The sequence below is a fragment of the Lepidochelys kempii genome, chromosome 6 (assembly GCF_965140285.1).
Source record: "Lepidochelys kempii isolate rLepKem1 chromosome 6, rLepKem1.hap1, whole genome shotgun sequence".
Classification (NCBI taxonomy): domain Eukaryota; kingdom Metazoa; phylum Chordata; order Testudines; family Cheloniidae; genus Lepidochelys; species Lepidochelys kempii.
The window spans coordinates 60,872,146-60,891,222 of record NC_136385.1 but is presented as its reverse complement, the minus strand read 5'-3'; the positions used below and the strand labels follow the sequence as shown (position 1 = coordinate 60,891,222).

The 19,077-nt window shown below is 43.6% G+C and overlaps 1 protein-coding gene across 9 annotated transcripts in view; it reads left to right on the top strand.

The window, feature by feature from the left end:
- The window catches only part of AMBRA1 (autophagy and beclin 1 regulator 1), a 199,053-nt gene that overhangs the window by 46,126 nt on the left and 133,850 nt on the right, over positions 1-19,077 (top strand). For all 9 annotated transcript variants that reach the window (XR_012159410.1, XM_078853294.1, XM_078853296.1 and 6 more), the window contains one exon: positions 12,437-12,523. Coding sequence is in view for 8 of the 9 variants with exons in the window: in XM_078853294.1 (XP_078709420.1) it covers positions 12,437-12,523 (87 nt within the window). In the remaining variant the exon portion in view is untranslated. The remainder of the gene's footprint in view (positions 1-12,436; positions 12,524-19,077) is intronic.

Genomic DNA, 19,077 nt, shown 5'->3' with positions numbered 1-19,077 from the left:
GGGCTGCTCTTTCCAGCAGAGTTTGCGTGCTCGAGTAGACATCACTGTCTTGGTTACATTCTGGCACATTTTCAAGCTAGTCCTCATGGTTTGAAGAAAAGAAAGTTTTATTTTAAAAAGTGTAAAACTGAATTTCTGATACAACCAGGTCACTCCAGGCACAGGCGTATCGTGCCTGTGCCTTTAATCTGGCCTTGGTGCTTTTCCAGTCTCTTGAGTGCAGAACTACAAACATGGAGTAAATAGCAACCGTAATAATCAGTCTTTGTTAGTTACTTAGGTTTTCCTCTCTTCCCTCCCCCCAGTCTCAAAAGAACTCCAGCACCTGAAATGCAAAGTGGACGGTCTCTCACTTGGGTAGTCTCCAACTTTGCAAAGTCCTTGCCAAACTAAATAGTATGTTCTCAGCTCTGTTCTCAGTCCTTAGCATGTTCATCACAGAGGCATGCTTCCCATCACTTGCAAACCAGTCCATTAATCACGCTCTGGGTGCTGTAAGATGAGGGATGTCTGCATAATGCTCACTCATCTCCTGTTCTGATTTATGGCCTTTGTCTGCAAGCGACCTAGCAGATTGAGTGCAACCTTGGGTCACTTGAGGAATTAATCACTCTTCCTGGTGCCCACAACACTCACCAAGGGAATACGAGGAGCTCCACCAGAGATGCTGCTTGGCTTTTGTGGCATCAGACAGTTAAACAGAGGTTAATGTTTGAGCCAGAGAGTAGAACTGCTGTTGGGATACAATCAACACCTCAGAGTAGCAGCCATGTTAGTCTGTATCCACAAAAAGAAAAGGAGTACTTGTGGCACCTTAGAGACTAACAAATTTATTTGAGCATGAGCTTGCGTGAGCTACAGCTCACTTCATTGGATGCATGCAGTGGAAAATAAAGCTTATGCTCAAATAAATTTGTTAGTCTCTAAGGTGCCACAAGTACTCCTTTTCTTTTTGCAAATCAACACCTCAGTTCACTTAACAAAATCTGGTGAATTTTGGAGCATTAGCCCTATTTCGCTCAGAGACAGGGGAAGGGATTTTTGTGTCCTCCTTTCCCCCAACTTTTTTCTACGGAGAATTCAAATCCAAGGATCTCTGTCCCTGCAGACTTAAATAAATATATATGTATGTGTTTGATATAGTCCATACCTCATTCTTCTTGTCAGTGTGCTCTTTCCCCTTCTGACAGGTTTCAGAGTAACAGCCGTGTTAGTCTGTATTCGCAAAAAGAAAAGGAGTACTTGTGGCACCTTAGAGACTAACCAATTTATTTGAGCATGAGCTTTCGTGAGCTACAGCTCACTTCATCGGATGCATACCGTGGAAACTGCAGCAGACTTTATATACACACAGAGAATATGAAACAATACCTCCTCCCACCCCACTGTCCTGCTGGTAATAGCTTATCTAAAGTGATCATCAGGTTGGGCCATTTCCAGCACAAATCCAGGTTTTCTCACCCTCCACCCCCCCACACAAATTCACTCTCCTGCTGGTGATAGCCCATCCAAAGTGACAACTCTTTACACAATGTGCATGATAATCAAGTTGGGCCATTTCCTGCACAAATCCAGGTTTTCTCACATCCCCCCACCCCCATACACACACAAACTCACTCTCCTGCTGGTAATAGCTCATCCAAACTGACCACTCTCCAAGTTTAAATCCAAGTTAAACCAGAACATCTGGGGGGGGGGAGGAAAAAACAAGAGGAAATAGGCTACCTTGCATAATGACTTAGCCACTCCCAGTCTCTATTTAAGCCTAAATTAATAGTATCCAATTTGCAAATGAATTCCAATTCAGCAGTTTCTCGCTGGAGTCTGGATTTGAAGTTTTTTTGTTTTAAGATAGTGACCTTCATGTCTGTGATTGCGTGACCAGAGAGATTGAAGTGTTCTCCGACTGGTTTATGAATGTTATAATTCTTGACATCTGATTTGTGTCCATTTATTCTTTTACGTAGAGACTGTCCAGTTTGACCAATGTACATGGCAGAGGGGCATTGCTGGCACATGATGGCATATATCACATTGGTGGATGTGCAGGTGAACGAGCCTCTGATAGTGTGGCTGATGTTATTAGGCCCTGTGATGGTGTCCCCTGAATAGATATGTGGGCACAATTGGCAACGGGCTTTGTTGCAAGGATAAGTTCCTGGGTTAGTGGTTCTGTTGTGTGGTATGTGGTTGTTGGTGAGTATTTGCTTCAGGTTGCGGGGCTGTCTGTAGGCAAGGACTGGCCTGTCTCCCAAGATTTGTGAGAGTGTTGGGTCATCCTTTAGGATAGGTTGTAGATCCTTAATAATGCGTTGGAGGGGTTTTAGTTGGGGGCTGAAGGTGACGGCTAGTGGCGTTCTGTTATTTTCTTTGTTAGGCCTTTCCTGTAGTAGGTAACTTCTGGGAACTCTTCTGGCTCTATCAATCTGTTTCTTTACTTCTGCAGGTGGGTATTGTAGTTGTAAGAAAGCTTGACTGAGATCTTGTAGGTGTTTGTCTCTGTCTGAGGGGTTGGAGCAAATGCGGTTGTATCGCAGAGCTTGGCTGTAGACGATGGATCGTGTGGTGTGGTCAGGGTGAAAACTGGAGGCATGCAGGTAGGAATAGCGGTCAGTAGGTTTCCGGTATAGGGTGGTGTTTATGTGACCATTGTTTATTAGCACTGCAGTGTCTAATAGAGACTGGCAGTGGCTAAGTCATTATGCAAGGTAGCCTATTTCCTCTTGTTTTTTCCTCCCCCCCCCCCCCGATGTTCTGGTTTAACTTGGATTTAAACTTGGAGAGTGGTCAGTTTGGATGAGCTATTACCAGCAGGAGAGTGAGTTTGTGTGTGTATGGGGGTGGGGGGGATGTGAGAAAACCTGGATTTGTGCAGGAAATGGCCCAACTTGATTATCATGCACATTGTGTAAAGAGTTGTCACTTTGGATGGGCTATCACCAGCAGGAGAGTGAATTTGTGTGGGGGGGTGGAGGGTGAGAAAATCTGGATTTGTGCTGGAAATGGCCCAACCTGATGATCACTTTAGATAAGCTATTACCAGCAGGACAGTGGGGTGGGAGGAGGTATTGTTTCATATTCTCTGTGTATATATAAAGTCTGCTGCAGTTTCCACGGTATGCATCCGATGAAGCTCACGAAAGCTCATGCTCAAATAAATTGGTTAGTCTCTAAGGTGCCACAACTACTCCTTTTCTTTCCCCTTCTGTGTCTGAGACTTTCCACCATCCTGGCAGAAGGTTTAGTGTTCTTTCATCTCCTCTTGAGTAGAAAGTTTTTAAAGTTTAATTCCTATAGGTCTCTTATTTGGCAGCGCCATTCTCCATATGACTACATTTTTGTACTGTTGCAAATGCATTCTTCAGTCTCTTCTTTCCCCGTAACCAATCTATTTCTCTGCCTGAGGGCTGGATTCTGCTAGTATGTTTGGAATGGCCCAGGGTAATTCAGAAGGTGTTCCTCCCTCCTCAACTCCCCTCCTCCCCCAACCCTAAATGCTACCATAACATGCCACTCCAATGCTATTGAGTGTGGGGTCCTCCCCGGAATGATGGTCTGGAGAGACTGGGGCCTGAATTTGGAAAACTTGCTTGATTGTGTACTGGACTCACTATACTTCTGCTTCCACCTACCCCGTTTAAAGAAAGAAACCTTTACTGCAGAAAGGTGCACTGTGTACACAGTCTGACAGATGGACTACAGAATGACCAGATAGGGTTGGGGAAAAGCAACCACCAATTCTTGTTAGTCACTGAAGACCAGAAAAAGTCAAAGGGCTAAGGTGCTACAGGGAAAATGTAACTCTGAGAACTGCTGCCACACACACACAGTCCTATCAAAGCTCCCTCTGCTGGACATTCTCCAGGCTACCTGTGTTGGGACATGTGTGCTTTGAACCTCTCCATGTGTGCTTTGAACCTCTCTTGAGCTGAGTAGACTACACCACTCCTCCTGTGGCCCCTCTGGGACATTTTATGAGCACAGGCATACTGTGTGTCCCACCTTCACAGAAATGAGACCATATGGTTCAGCTGCCCATGGCCTCCTATGACCAGTGCTGATTTCAGAGTAGTTTAAGCGCACCCTCTTCCAGAACTTTGCCGTGTGGGTGTTCTGTGTTCACAGTTTAACTCTTCAGGGGTATGTGAGAGTGAAGCAAGCAGATACAGACTTTGCCCAGGATTCTAAACACCATTATCTTTTATTTAGCATGACAAATACACAGATCTAGACAAAATAAAAAACACACCTGTATGTGCAAAAAGAAAAGGAGTACTTGTGGCACCTTAGAGACTAACCAATTTATTTGAGCATGAGCTTTCGTGAGCTACAGCTCACTTCATCAGATGTTTGTATTTCCCTGCCTCCGTTTCCTCATGACTCTGGAGCATTCTCTGGGCTTAGGACTAAGTCCTCTGCGGTGTCTAGGATCTCCCTTCATGTGGCTTCTGTTAAGAATCATAGTGTCTCTCTTGAGGTCAGCTAACTTCTGACTTCCTTGGTTTGTCCCATATTTAAACAAGATGCCCCTGCTATAAACCCATACCAATGTCTTCCTCTCTCCTGCCCAGAGCTTTCTGTGTCTGAGCAATCCAGTCTCTGTTGTTTTTACAGGCTAGCATCAACACCTTAGTTTCTTTGCTCTGTTGCAGAGGATTTTCCTCTTCCCCCTTCCCAATTTGGAGAGAACTGGCTCTCCTTGCTTCAGCCAACCCATTGTCCCAAGGTGTTTCCGCTTGAATAGAGGACCATTAAGATTAATGACCAACCATTGTCTCTGGTCTAACAGGTATGTGACACAGCCCCTGTCACTCCATGGTTGACTCACTATACATTGAGGCATTCCATGATGCAGTACTTTCATATCAACCAAATTCATAAGTTGTACATAGGTTCCATAAATCATCATGACTGCTAAGGCACGTTTCCATCACTAGATGGCTAAGATTACATATTCACCTACTGGTGGTGATTTAGGACTAGTAAAATCAAGCGTGCTGTTCTGCGCTGGATGTCTCTTCCTACTCTTCTGACCCTGTTTGCTTATGCCTGAGCAGTGCTGTTAAGTGATAATCCAGTTCAGATGCCAGTCACAAACTTGGGTTATCTTAAACCATGCAAAAACTGAAATAAACTAGAACAGTGTTTCTCAGCCTGTGGGTCATGACCCAAAATTAGGTTGCCAGGATGTGTCAAAGGGTTGTGTGGGAGGCCCTGGTGGTGGTGATGGGGTTGGGTCCTGCCCCTAGGGGGAGGGGAGGGGTTGAAAGTCACCAAGGAGGGCTGCCCCCCACTTGCTCTATGGTAGCAGCTCTGATACTGAGTATTTGACTGGACTCGGCTCATCTCCCCGCTCCAGGTGTTGAAACCTGGTACATGGGATTGCAGCACTGCCGAGGTTTGGCTCAGCCACTCCTCTGTCATGAAGATGGGGGACCAGCTGGGCCAAATTTGAATGAGAGATGTTACAACCAGACATGTCAGATTACAGTGCCACTCAAATTGTCCAAACCTGACGGGCAGAGATAGAATCAGAGAATTATAGAACTTGAGGGGACTTTGAGAGGTCACCTAGTCCAGTCCACTGCACTCATGGTAGGACTGCATACTATCTAGACCATTCCTGACAGATGTTTGTCTAACCTGCTCTTTAAAATATCCAGTGATGGAGATTCCACAACCTCCCTAGGCAATTTATTCCAGTGCTTAACCATCCTGACAGGAAGTTTTTTTCTTAACATCCAACTTAAACCTCCCTGTCTGAAACTTAAGGGATCCTTGAGGTCACAATGACCCCAGCAGGGAGATGAGCCCAGCCAGCCCCATGGGTCAGGAGCTGTCACTGTGGTACGCACTGTGTACTTTTTTTAGTACTTAAGGAGTATATTGTTTATCATGGGTAAGAAATATTGAGTAAGCCAGATGGTTTTTGTACTAAAACTATTTACTGGGTTGCGACGGGCCATCAAGGTTTACAAATGGGTCCTGAGCCCAAAAAGGTTGAGAACTATAGGACTTAACATTTCAGACTCTGGAGCTTTTTAGCTTTCAGATTCCCGAGTACTGAAGCAGGACTGACAAGGGTTCCACTAACAATAATCTCCTAAATTAGGTCCTTTTCAAGGAACCTGTAGAGTTGTTTACTAGCTCTTCTTTCTTTGAGCTTGAATAGGTTGTGTCTGATCCAAGAGAGTTATGAAATTTCACTTCTTCCCAAGAGCTGTGAAATCGGGCTAGCTATAAAGGGTGGTGGTTGAAGATCCCTGTTTGCTTGCGTGGCTGTAGACAAGTAGGCTGAAATCTGCTCTGTGAAGAGAAGAGACTAAAATGTGAAGGTTTTTGGAAAAACAAATGCTGCCTGCCCTTGAGGAGATCATATGGTCTGGATAAGATTTCGGTCTGACATAGCCATTCATCCCATAATGCTGGTCTCCAGGTCCATAGGAATTAATTATGCAACCCCCTTTAAATATCTGGGCGCAGCATTTGAGGATGAGCAGGAGGTGATGTTGGGCAGCTCTCGATGCCTCACTTGTTGTGGGGATTCAACTCTTCTTTGTTACCTTTCTGGGTTAAACCTCCCCTTTTATAGTGGGAAGCAGCTTTGAGCAGGGGGTTGAACTAGATGACCTCCTGAGGTCCCTTCCAGCCCTGATATTCTATGATTGAATACCGTTTAGTTCTCCATAGGATTTGTATATAGAGCAGTGTGTATGGTACTCTGCATCCATAGGGGTCAGAATCCAAGAGCTCTGACAGATAGTTGTGAGCTGAGAGGAATGGGAGGATATGATCCACGGTCCTGCTTCAATTCCACCTTCACATAGGTTTCTTGAGCCCTACTGTCCTTGTGGGAAGATGCAAGACTGAATGCCGAAAAGAATAGTAAAGAAGTTGGCAGAGTGGTCCTCTCTTTGAAGTTGAAGCATCTTGACTATGAATTCCACCCTCATTCGATTTTGGAGGTTGACTGAGGGTGTGATTGTGCCGGGCTAGGGAGACTGTAGCCATCCTTATAAGAGAGTGCTTCAGCATAATTTCTGTTTTTGCCAGGCAGCACTTAGCAGCTTCTGGAGGGTGGGAATGGAGGCTGCCAGAGCAGTAGCATGCTTTGGGGTGCACACTTGTCACATGCACAGAGTGCTTGAGTTGCCTTTTAAAGAGCTCCCCTTTTGATCAGTGCCTCCCTTTTTGAGAGGGGAGGGAAGCCATTAGCTTTGTATAGTTGGATAGCTTAGTTATTTATTGATGTGCATGCTGTGCTGCTGGGTTTGAGACTTCACTGCGCTAAAAAGTTTTAGGAATCTTGTATCCTTGGAAACTGATCCCAAGAAGCTAAACTTGCTGCATTTGAATACCTCCTGAGATCCTTTATGGATTAATCAGTCATTCTGTCCCAAGTGGCCTGGGTGATTAAGTCTTGCTGCCAGCGGGGAGAGTATGAGGATAGTAGGGAGAAATTAATCTGCTAACTCCTGCTGTAACATGAGGGGATTGTGCTGGGTTTTTTAAAGCTACGGCTTCTGGCACTCAGCTGCTCCATGCTAAAGAAACTCGCTAGTGCTCTGGTGGCTGATGAAAATCAAAACTGCTCAGAGGGTTGGAGACATAAAAACATTCTTGGGATGCTTAGCTGCCCTGCAGTTCCCATTTTTCTTTTCCTCCCCACTTCCTTTGCTACTGTCTGTAGCTGCCCATTCCTCTTTTGATCAGTGTGCTCCCAGGTGAGAGCAGCTTGGTGGAAAAGCTTATTCCTGCCTTGTCCCTCTCTCCCTTTTTTATTCTGTTTAAATTGTGTTGTCCGATAACTTGGGCTTCCAGTTCCCTTTTTCCTCTTCCTGACGACTGCTTCTGTTTGCAGTCCCTGAGTAATATTGTGCGGGGTAAAATGATAGTTCCAAAACCTTTTCCTGGGGTGCTGATGTCTGGCAGGCAGGCAGTCCGTTGAGATCACAACAGAGAGTGCTGCCGAACAGAAGGCAATTTATATCTCCTTGTGGTGTTTTTTTTTTAAAAAAAGCCTATTTTAGCAAGTTGGGCTTGAAGCGTCTCCTAGTGTGCGCAGAGTTAATCTTCATCACTGAGGCATTGATTGACAATCTGGAGGATGTTAATGTGTGATTCTCCCCGTGAGCGGGGGAGGAGAGTGGAAATTGCAGTTTCTTTGCTAATTGTACTTTAGATGTCATTTGTGACAATTTCATGTTGTCTAGACAGAGATTGTGGAGCAATTGCTTCAACAGAGCCTAGTGTTAGCCTGCTATGGATCTGGGCAGCACTAGGGGGGAAGGGAGCTCAGTGCTCCAGAAGGGACACTTGAATCAAGCGTTGCCAAGTGAAGGGTTTCAAGAGGAGGTGCAACCTGAATTTTTGTGTGAAAATGTCAGACTGTTTAAAGAAAAGGAGTACTTGTGGCACCTTAGAGACTAACCAATTTATTTGAGCATGAGCTTTCGTGAGCTACAGCTCACTTCATCGGATGCATACCGTGGAAACTGCAGCAGACATTATACTGTGTGTATATAATGTCTGCTGCAGTTTCCACAGTATGCATCCGATGAAGTGAGCTGTAGCTCACGAAAGCTCATGCTCAAATAAATTGGTTAGTCTCTAAGGTGCCACAAGTACTCCTTTTCTTTTTGCGAATACAGACTAACACGGCTGTTACTCTGAAAACTGTTTTGTTTCGTGGCTAGTACTTGTTGCAGCTGCTGTTCCTTCAGGGATCATCTTTTTCTACCTATAACAGAATTACTAGTAATGCTGTTAGCACTGACAGTACTTTGGACTGCTTTAGCCCCTCTGTTAATAATGAAAATAAACCCAGTCTTTGTCTCCTAGACTAGGTCTTCCAAGGGGCAGCTGTTTCTGACCAAGGGATCATTAATTTCTGCTTTCAGGTTCCCAGTGTTGGGCATATTCTAAAGGGGGTGGTGGTGAGTGATCCATTAGTCCATTATGTGGATTTAAGGTCTGGAGTTTAAATTCTAAGGACTACGAAAGTGTATCATTTTAAAAGCAGGCACCACAGTCTCCTTGGGGATTGTAGGTAACAATATTAGTGTCGCAGACCATGGAGGCATTATTGATGGTGATGATAACAGTGCCTTAATTATTGGACCCATTTATCTGGCTATGAAAATAAAAGCTAAACTGCAAGTTGGTCCTCAGGGCTTTAGCTTGGAACAAGTTATTTTAACTAATAAAACAAATCGCTTTGACATTAGTGGTTTTAGGTGCAGGGCATCTCTGCCATCCTTATTTACATTGATGTCAAGAGCACACTTTTATCACTCTTGATAATCTGACAGGACAAAGTGACAAGGTAACCAAAAACCAGTGCTGAAGCTTAAAATCAACCACTGCTCATGGCAACTGAACTTTTATACATGGCATTCGGATGTGGCCTTAGAGTGCATGTAGGGAAGGCAGGTGGGTCTGAGACATGGTGATAACCAGGGTGGTTTTGCTATCCCTAAATTCAGAACGCTTTACCCTTTGGAGGAACATGCTGGTACTTGATGACTGTTCTTTGAATTAATCCATGCAGATAATCTTCGAGACTACTGCAGATTCTCTGAGAATGCTCAGTGGAGTGCATGTGACATTCCTTACCTGGGGGGAGGAGAGAGCCAGGGGCTGAGGTTGTTGTGGGTTTTTTTGTTTTGTTTTTTTTGGGGGGGGGGGGAAGGGATGCTACAGTGCTCAGGGGTGACACCATGCAGCAGTGGCAGGAATTGTGGCTTCTTTGGGAACTGAGTTATGTGCTCTTCAGGAGAAATAACAGAACTTGAATCTCTGGAAAAGTAACCCAGTGCCTAGGTAACTCAGCATTCATTTAAAAAAAAACCAAAAAAAAAACCCGAGGAGTCCTTGTGGCACCTTAGAGACTAACTGATTTATTTGGGCTTTAGCTTTCGTGGGCTAGAACCCACTGTATCAGATGTATGAAGTAAAAGATACAGGAGCAGGTATAAATACAAGAAAGGATGTGGGTTGCTTTACCAAGTGTGAGGTCAGTCTAACGAGATAAATCAATTAACAGCAGGATACCAAGGGAGGAGAAATAACTTTTGAAGTGGTAAGAGAGTGCCCATTACAGACAGTTGACAAGAAGGTGTGAGTAACAGTAGGGGGAAATTTAGTCTTGGGGAAATTAAGTTTAGGCTTTGTAATGACCCAACCACTCCCAGTCTTTATTCAGGCCTAATCTGATGGTATCTCGTTTGCAAATTAATTCCAGTTCTGCAGCTTCACTTTGGAGTCTGTTTTTGAAGGGGGTTTTTTGTTGAGGTCCGTTATTGAGTGACCAGAGAGATTGAAGTGTTCTTCTACTGGTTTTTGAATGTTCTGATTCCTGATGTCCAATTTGTGTCCACCTGGTGAAGTGAAGAAACAGATTGACAGAGCCAGAAGGGTACCGAGAAGTCACCTACTACAAGACAGGCCCAACAAAGAGAGTAACAGAGCACCACTAGCCGTCACCTACAGCCCCCAACTAAAACCTCCCCAGTGCATTATCAAGAATCTACGACCTATCCTGAAGGGTGACCCCTCACTCTCACAGATGCTGGGAGACAGGCCAGCCCTCGCTTACACACAGACCCCCAACCTGAAGCAAATACTCACCAGCAACTACACACCACACAACAAAAACACCAACCCAGGGACCAAACTCTGCTACAAACCCTGGTGCCAATTCTGTCCACATATCTATTCAAGGGACACCATCGTAGGACCTAACCACATCAGCCACACCATCCGGGGCTCGTTCACCTGCACATCTACCAATGTGATATATGCCATCATGTGCCAGCAATGCCCCTCTGCCATGTACATTGGCCAAGCTGGACAGTCTCTACGCAAAAGAATAAGTGGACACAAATCTGACATCAGGAATCCTAACATTCAAAAACCAGTAGCAGAACACTTCTCTCTCTCTGGTCACTCAATAACGGACCCCAAAGTGGCAATTCTTCAACAAAAAAAACGTCAAAAATAGACTCTAAGGTGAAGCTGCAGAGCTGGAATTAATTTGCAAACGAGATACCATCAGATTAGGCCTGAATAAAGACTGGGAGTGGTTGGGTCATTACAAAACCTAAACTTAATTTCCCCAAAACTAATTTCTTCCTACTGTTACTCACACCTTCTTGTCAACTGTCTGTAATGGGCACTCTCTTACCACTTCAAAAGTTATTTCTCCTCCCTTGGTATCCTGCTGTTAATTGATTTATCTCGTTAGACTGACCTCACACTTGGTAAAGCAACGCACATCTTTTCATATATTTATACCTGCTCCTGTATTTTCCACTCCATGCATCTGATGAAATGGGTTCTAGCCCACGAAAGCTTATGCCCAAATAAATTTGTTAGTCTCTAAAGTGCCACAAGGACGCCTCGTTTTTTGGGTTTTTTTTTTGTTTTTGCTGATACAGACTAACACGGCACCACTGAAATCTGTCAGCATTCATTGTCAGTCTGTGAAACCTCGGATTCTCTTGAATTCCTCTGATAATTTAAAGCAGAGATGTCAATTTTAAAACCATAATAGAGGTTTGGTTTGAGAACACAATTATCTTGAAGAGCCTAAGTGTTTAGCTTAATCACTGTCAAGCCTAGGCAGACAGCAAGGCAACAGAAAATCTGCCCCGCTGTGCAAATTCAGTGAAGTTTACACTGCAGCATTTTTCTCTTTTCTGTGGTTGACAGAACATAGAGCAACTGGTACTCTCTAATACTAGCTAGTCCAGGATGGTTAATGGACAGTTTCCAGCCAATAAGCTATTCCCTGGTCTGACACATCCATGCCATGACCAGACAGTGCTGCATTTGGGAGGGTCATTGTCTCAGCTTTTCCATCATGGTTGATTGGAGGCTGCTGGTTTTGGGGAGCTCCGTGTAAGCAAGGTGTTTTGGTGGTGGTGGTGTGGGTTTTTTTGTTTAAGAACAACGAAAAACCCATAAACACATAACTAGTGTAGGCTTTCTGGTGTCCTGTGGCCTGACTTCCGAGCAAGGGAATCAGTGAGGGGCAGTAAACAAACACTGTTTGTCCATGTCAAGAGCATCTTCCAGGCCTGTATGAGCCCCTTAGAATAGGGTGGCAGAAATTCCTGACAGACTGCTAAAGCAGCATCTGTGATTACAGGCCTGGCTACTTTGGACTGCTTGCCATCTGCAGCTCTCTTGAGACATCCATGCAGGAGTGAGTCCTTTTGGGAGTTCTTCCATCCATATAATGGGACTCTTGTATGCTTTGAATCTTTATATGGCAAAAATTTATGCCAGCTATCACTGGCCCTGTTTGTCTGTACAGTCCCATGCATGTCTATAGCAATGAATCAGTCATACAAATAATCTCTGGTGATATAAGGAAGCAGGAGACATGTAGCTGGTCACTTACAGACATTAACATTTTTGCTTTTATTTCTAGGAGGCTGCTGGAGTCTTCCCTCATTTCGTTATCACGCTATGACGGAGCAGGGTCCCGGGAGCACCCAATCTACCCAGATCCAGCCAGGTGAGGACTAAGTACAATCCAGATTCAGTCCAGTTTCACTGCCAGAAGCACTACTGCTGTGGCAGCAACGTATACTGAGCCCCTTGGGAATAGTACTGGTATCTGATCCATCTCACCCTTTATGGCACATAACTGTGGAGATAACCATAGTGTTGGGTTTTGAGAGTCCCATGCCCTTTGTTGACGTTTTGACGAGCTACCTTTCATTTAAATCAAAAGGCCTTGTGCAATAACAGTGAGACAAAAGAGAGGTAATGAGGTACAAAAAGCAAAAGCCTGTTATTGTGTGAGGGTCTTGGTCAAGGTTGGATTTAATCCCATTTGGGAAAGGGAACCTCTTCCTTCTCTCTGTCTATATCTGTGTCAGATGAATCAAGTGGAGGGAAAGACTCCATACAACCGAACGCAGATCTGAGGTTCTTAAGGAACCTGGAGGATGACCTTATGATTCAGAAAGCTGATAATTCAAACCAGAAGAGAAGCCACCCTGGATCTGCTGCTTGACTAATGGGAAGGGACCAAGTAAGGATGTGAAAATAATAGGGTAGGTTAGAGCCAATGATAGCAACCTATTTTGATGCAACATAGTAAGGCGAGGGGATGTAGAGAGTGCAGAGGAGGATCATCCTGGATTTTAGGAAAGCAAATATTTGAGAAATTAAACTAAGAAATTTAAGTAAAGGTGATGGAAGTATTGTGATGCATGAATGTAGGAGAAGGCTAGAGAATCCCTAGATGCCATAGAATACAATGGCTCTAAAAAACAAAAATACAGACAAGGAGACTGGTGTGACTTTGAGGGCATGGCTCAAAGATCTGAGTATGAAGAAACCTAACAAAATATGGAAATAAAAGACAATATGTGGTCAAGTCTTGGGGGTAAATAATAAAGGAAGGATGAGTTAATGCTGCTGAAGGGGGTAAGAGCTTTAAGAAGGGAACTTACAAACACATATTGGGGGAAAATACTACAGAGGAAGCAGGCTCATCAATAAATGAGTGATGAAATCAATGATAAATCTGATAAATCTGTATCTCCACAAGAAGGGCGGGGGAGAGAAAAGGCCTATTCTGAGAGCCTTGTAAATGTAACTGTTGATGAAAGCAGGTGAGAGAATACTTGGAAAAATTTAACCTATCCACATGTGTGAGTCTGAATGGCACGACTTAGGGTGTTAAATGTGTTGGCTAACAAAAAGCAAACCACTGAAAATTATTTCTGAAAGTCCCGAAACACTGACATTAGAGAGAGAAACATGTGCAGTGCTGTTTAGCCCATGAAGACGTTGATAGGTGAAGGTATTTTGGAGAACTAAAAAAAAATCAAATGTGGCAAAATTGTCAAAACCAGAAAGGAGTAATTTCTGCCCATACTGCTTAGCATATCAAGAAAGCAACAGATGGGGTAGTGTGACCCACAGAGAGAAGCTGTCAAAAGTGGGTAATGGAACCATGAGCAATAAGCAGCATTGGAGGTTTATAAAGACTAAATTGTGACAAATGTGATCAGTTTTGGAAGGAATTAGCAAAGCTAATGACTGAGAATTCGGCAGCTATATCATCATCTGGTATAGCTACTCATGAAACCTTTGACACTGTCATGTGAACTGAAGTTGGGTTAAAGGAACCCTATGCAAAGGGAAACAGTCAGTGGGAATGTACTGAGGTTAAGTGTCCAGTGAGTTGCTGCAGGAGCTGAGTTTAATGTCAATATTTTCATGATCTGGAAGAGATTAAATCTGCATGTTGTTACTGCAGATGAGGCTAACTTGAGAGGTTTGGCATTCCCCAGTAAAGAGAGTAACATAAGCGAAATTGAAAAAAGGCAGTGTCCACACAAGGAGTTATACTGGTATAATACCTGTCTAATTACAGCAATAAATCTCCCTGTGTAGACAAGGTTAGTAAAATGGGTAAGGACTTAAAATACACATCTTATCCCAGAAAAATATAAGAGCATTTATCCATCTCTGGGAAGCTAATTTGAAATCCCAGCATTCAATGGGAGGGAGATGCTGTGGAAAGACTCAAGGATAAAAGAGGCAGTAAATGATTATAAGCCTATAATTCAACATGGTGTCAAAAATATGACTGAGTCCACTGCCACAAAACCTTCATGAACTATGAGCTTTCATTCTGGAGTGTGGGCTGAGGGCTAGTGTTTCTCTGAGGCTCTGAATGTTGCCATCACTCTTGGGTGATTGAAAACCAGAAAGATGCTGACAAATGTATCAAATGTGTGTTAGAGGGCTGATGAAAGTGGCTAAAGGGGGGCTGGAGGGATTTATTTATAAGGAAAGATTAAAATTAAATGTTAAGAATACATGGGGCAACAGAAAACTTAATCTAAATATGTGGGAATTTCCTAACAGTGAGCGCTATTAGGTGCAATGTGGAAGACACACCATTGACTGGAACACCTAAATCCAGAGTGGCTTTCTGGGAGATGAGTCTTAGGCTATGTTTACACTACGCACCTTTTAGCGACACAATTGTGCCGCTACAGCCAGGCCGCTAAAAGGTGCGCAGTGTAGCTGCTGTTTGTTGGCAGGAGAGAGCGCTCTCGCCAACAAAAAAACTTCCACCCCCAACGAGCAGCAGCAGCTTTGTCAGCAGGAGCGTGCTCCTGCCGACAAAGCTCTGTTCACACCGGTGCTTGTTGGCGGTAAAACTTTTGTTGTTCGGGGGACGGAGGGGGTGTTTTTCGCACCTTTGAACGACAAAAGTTTTACCGACGAAAGTCCAGAGTAGGCAAAGCCTAATGGATCTTTTCCGTGTTGAATTTCTGTAACATGTGACAGCTGTTCCAGGTATCTGATACACTGGGGAACAAAATCAAGTGCAGTTTTCATCTTGGAAACAATTTTTAAAACAAGTTCTTGCTCTCACCACGTGGAACTTTGAGGGCTGTAAGTAGTGGTGGAAGTTTTAAGTGTGAGAATTGGGATTATAAGGATCTACTGGAGGAAAAGGCCAGTGTTGAGATTAACCTGTGTTAATAGCAGATCCTTCTCCCCTGCAAAGGATTAGGTGCATGGATCTATCAACTGGAGCTGAAAGTTTGAGTGGGGTTAAGGGTATGATCATTGCATAGCTTCCCTCAGGTTTATTGGTTATGCTCGTCCAAAGGGCATCCTTTGAGACAATGGGATCTTTCCAATTTCCCCTAGACGTTCCTAGAAATGTAGGGGAAGTTGTTATTTCCATGGATTGCAGTTGAGTATGCTGCAGAATCTTCTGATGTTACAACAAGAGGTCTGAGCCTACCAGATGCATCCTACAAAACACAGTGGAAAAGTTACTCGAAGCAGAGATGGAATTAAATAACTTTAATAAAAATAAATAAATAAATACACAAGCTGTGTCTTGTCTCTAGGGGAGGTTTAAAAACTTCAGCCACACTTTAAAGAATTTCAGTTCAAGGTGATTCTGTTTGATCTAGATTTTTAGGTTGCACCCACCACTTGTTGTATGAGGAGTGGTGCTTGGTTTGAATGAATAGTGTAGGATATGGAATGAGGCAAGGAAAATGTGGATCACTTTGAAGCTATGTTTCAAAATTCCCAGGAATCTTATGATGAAGTTGAAAGGGCCTGTCCTCTGTTTAGATGGTCTCATTGATTGGACTTCAAGGTCAGCTTGGCTGTTAAGTCCTTTCCCTGGACTTCCAGATTTACTAAGACAATAGAAAAGGAAAGGAAAGCAGCAAGGGAATTGCTGCCCTAGGACAGGTGCTCTTTGATGGCAGCTATGCTAGTACAGCTTGAAATAAGGATGTTCATATTAATATCCCAGCTAGACCGTTTTACTTGGACTCTGTCTCTCCAAGCAGCTACATGTCAGACTGTATGTAGTAGAAAACACTCCAAGAAAATTTAAGTTGCTGGAGCAGTTACTATGGGTAGGACCGGTCACTCTCGTTAAAGTGTGTATGGTAACACCCATTGTTTCGTGTTCTGTGTGTATATAAATCTCCCCACTGTATTTTCCACTGAATGCATCCGATGAATTGAGCTGTAGCTCACGAAAGCTTATGCTCAAATAAATTTGTTAGTCTCTAAGGTGCCACAAGTACTCCCTTTTTCTTTTTACTTTCCTGTTGTAGACTGGTATTCCCATGCTGCCATCAGGCTGACTTTGAGAACAACCATGAAGTGCTGGAAGCCATACCACAGAACCTTGATAACAGACAGAGGAGGTTTTGGGACCTGCTCTGCTGATCTAATGGTACTTGCAGGCTTGACAACAGAGTAGAAACTGTAAATCAGTTACTTAATTAAAATATACGTTGACGGCTGAGTCTTGTGTACTAATGAAAGCAAGTCCATCAGCTTTAAACAGCTCTGCTGTCAGCAACAGGGAGGGGGAAGTTACTCTGCTTCTGGACAGCTTGGGGCTGGGGACATGAAAGTGCAAGTGTAATTCTCCCTTGGTCAGAAGGAGTGCCTAGTGTTACTTTAGCGATCCTTCAGGTATTTTCAGGAACATAGACCAGAGTTCCTTCAGCAGGTGGAGAGTTTTCCCAGAAAACAAGGGGAGGGAGGGATGCTTGAGGCTTGGAGAATCCTCATTCTGAAAAGAAGTGGTCTTCCCTAGGATCTTGATTGCCCATTTATCTACATGGCCAGACTGGTTAGACTTCTGTGGGTTGTAACCAAGGACTTTGTATTGCCTAGTAAATCCCTCCCTGCATGCTCACTTCTCTCTTTAGGGAGCGGTATCTTTGAACTTTTGCTTTAGTGCCAACTAAAGCAAGTGTTTAATGCCATTCAGTTCCTTCTCCTCTAGATTCCTCATCGGTCAGCACCATTGCTCCATGCTGTAGTCTTTGTGAGACTGTGCTGCTTGAGGCTGAATTCTGCACTGCCAAAATTGGCCTCAGGGTTCACAGTCAGCAGCTTGAACAATTGTTGTGTCACATCCAGCAGTGCAGTCTCTCAGTCTGTGCCATCTGCGTTGGTAATTGGATTCCATTCACTGCAAGCATCTGTGTGATCCATATGCACCTCATGTACTGAGTTAATTTGGATCCTGTGGTGTCAAAAGTAGTCTACTGTCTTGTGAACTGCTACACAGTTTGTGTGTTGCTAGGGGTCTCTGACAGAATACATCTCTTTATTCACATCCTATATGCTATTGTAATAATCTTTGTACAAGTAGGCCTTGTAGGATAACATTTGAAAACTCAAAATTTGCTGGTCAATGTTGTCCTGGTAAAATGTGTGGCAACACTGTATGTGAAGTTATAAGATTCCCCTCTATGGTGTTAACCATGTTCCAAACCAGACAGCCCTGCCCAAACAGAAGTTGGCGAACAGGTCTGTCCTAAACAAAGGAATGTGTGCTCTGCTTAGTTTGATTTAAGCAATAAGCACTGCCTTCAAGCAGGAAGGGAAGACAAAGGAAGTTCAAACAGGTGAAACAACCAGCAGGGACTATCCTTCCACATAGACTCTCTTTGGCTCCTGGTTCTTGGATGAAAATGTTTTTCAAGAGGGGGACTGAAACTATAAAAAGGAGGGACAAATACCCCAAGGGACCCTCTCTTACTTTCTGCCCATCACATTCACTGCATTTGAAGAGACAAAGGAAGCAGGTGTTAGACTCTGTGGGAGAGATTCTGATTTGAGAATTTGGTCACTAATCTGCTGGAGCATGAGCTGAGAAACTTTGCTTGACTCGAATACAGTTTGTTAGGCATTAGTAAACATTTTATCTTTATTTTTCTTGTAACCATTTCTGACTTTTACGCCTCGTTACTTATACTCACTTAAAATCTCTCTTTGTAGTTAATCAATTTATTTTGCTGTTTTATCTAATCCAGTATGTTCAAGTTGAAGTATCTCGGTAACAAGTTGTGTACATATTATTTCCTTTAAAGAAATAACAAACTTAATAGGAATAACTAATTTAATATATCTGTACTGTCCAGGAGAAGGCTGGGCAGTACAGGTCATAGATTTCTGAGGGAAAATCTGGAACTGGGAGTGTGTTGGGGTCACCAAGTCATAATTTTTAGGGCTGTTAAGAGCCAAGATGTGGCTGTCTGGCTCCAGCACATGCAGAGACATAGCTGGGAGTGACTTACATGTGGTGACTGTTTGAGAGCAACAAGGCATTGTAAAGGGCACCCCAGATTACAGGGCAGGGGTGACACAGCTACTCATTAGTCTGGATTTTACTCTGGTATGTCTAAGGTGCTTGTCTGTTTTTGTCACTGGCCTGTTAGAGACATGGGTGGGGAATACAGAAATGAACTAATGTTTAGAGCTTGCTGTTGTACTGGCTTTAGCAAAGGACTGGCTGAATCTAGTAATCAGGGTGTCTTAAGAGACCTATATAGAGAAGATAGGACAAATAAGAGCAGTTGTTGCCTCACCAGCCTATTGCTTCTCATTTTTTTCTGCACTGAGGACTTATAGGACAAAGACAAATGGGGAAGCCCACCAGTAACGTTTTGTGAGGTTTTGTTAAAAAAAAGTTGTTCATCTTGGATATATTTTAAGATTAAAACCCAGTAGTTTTCCGGTTTAGCCATGTTGTTTACTGTTGGC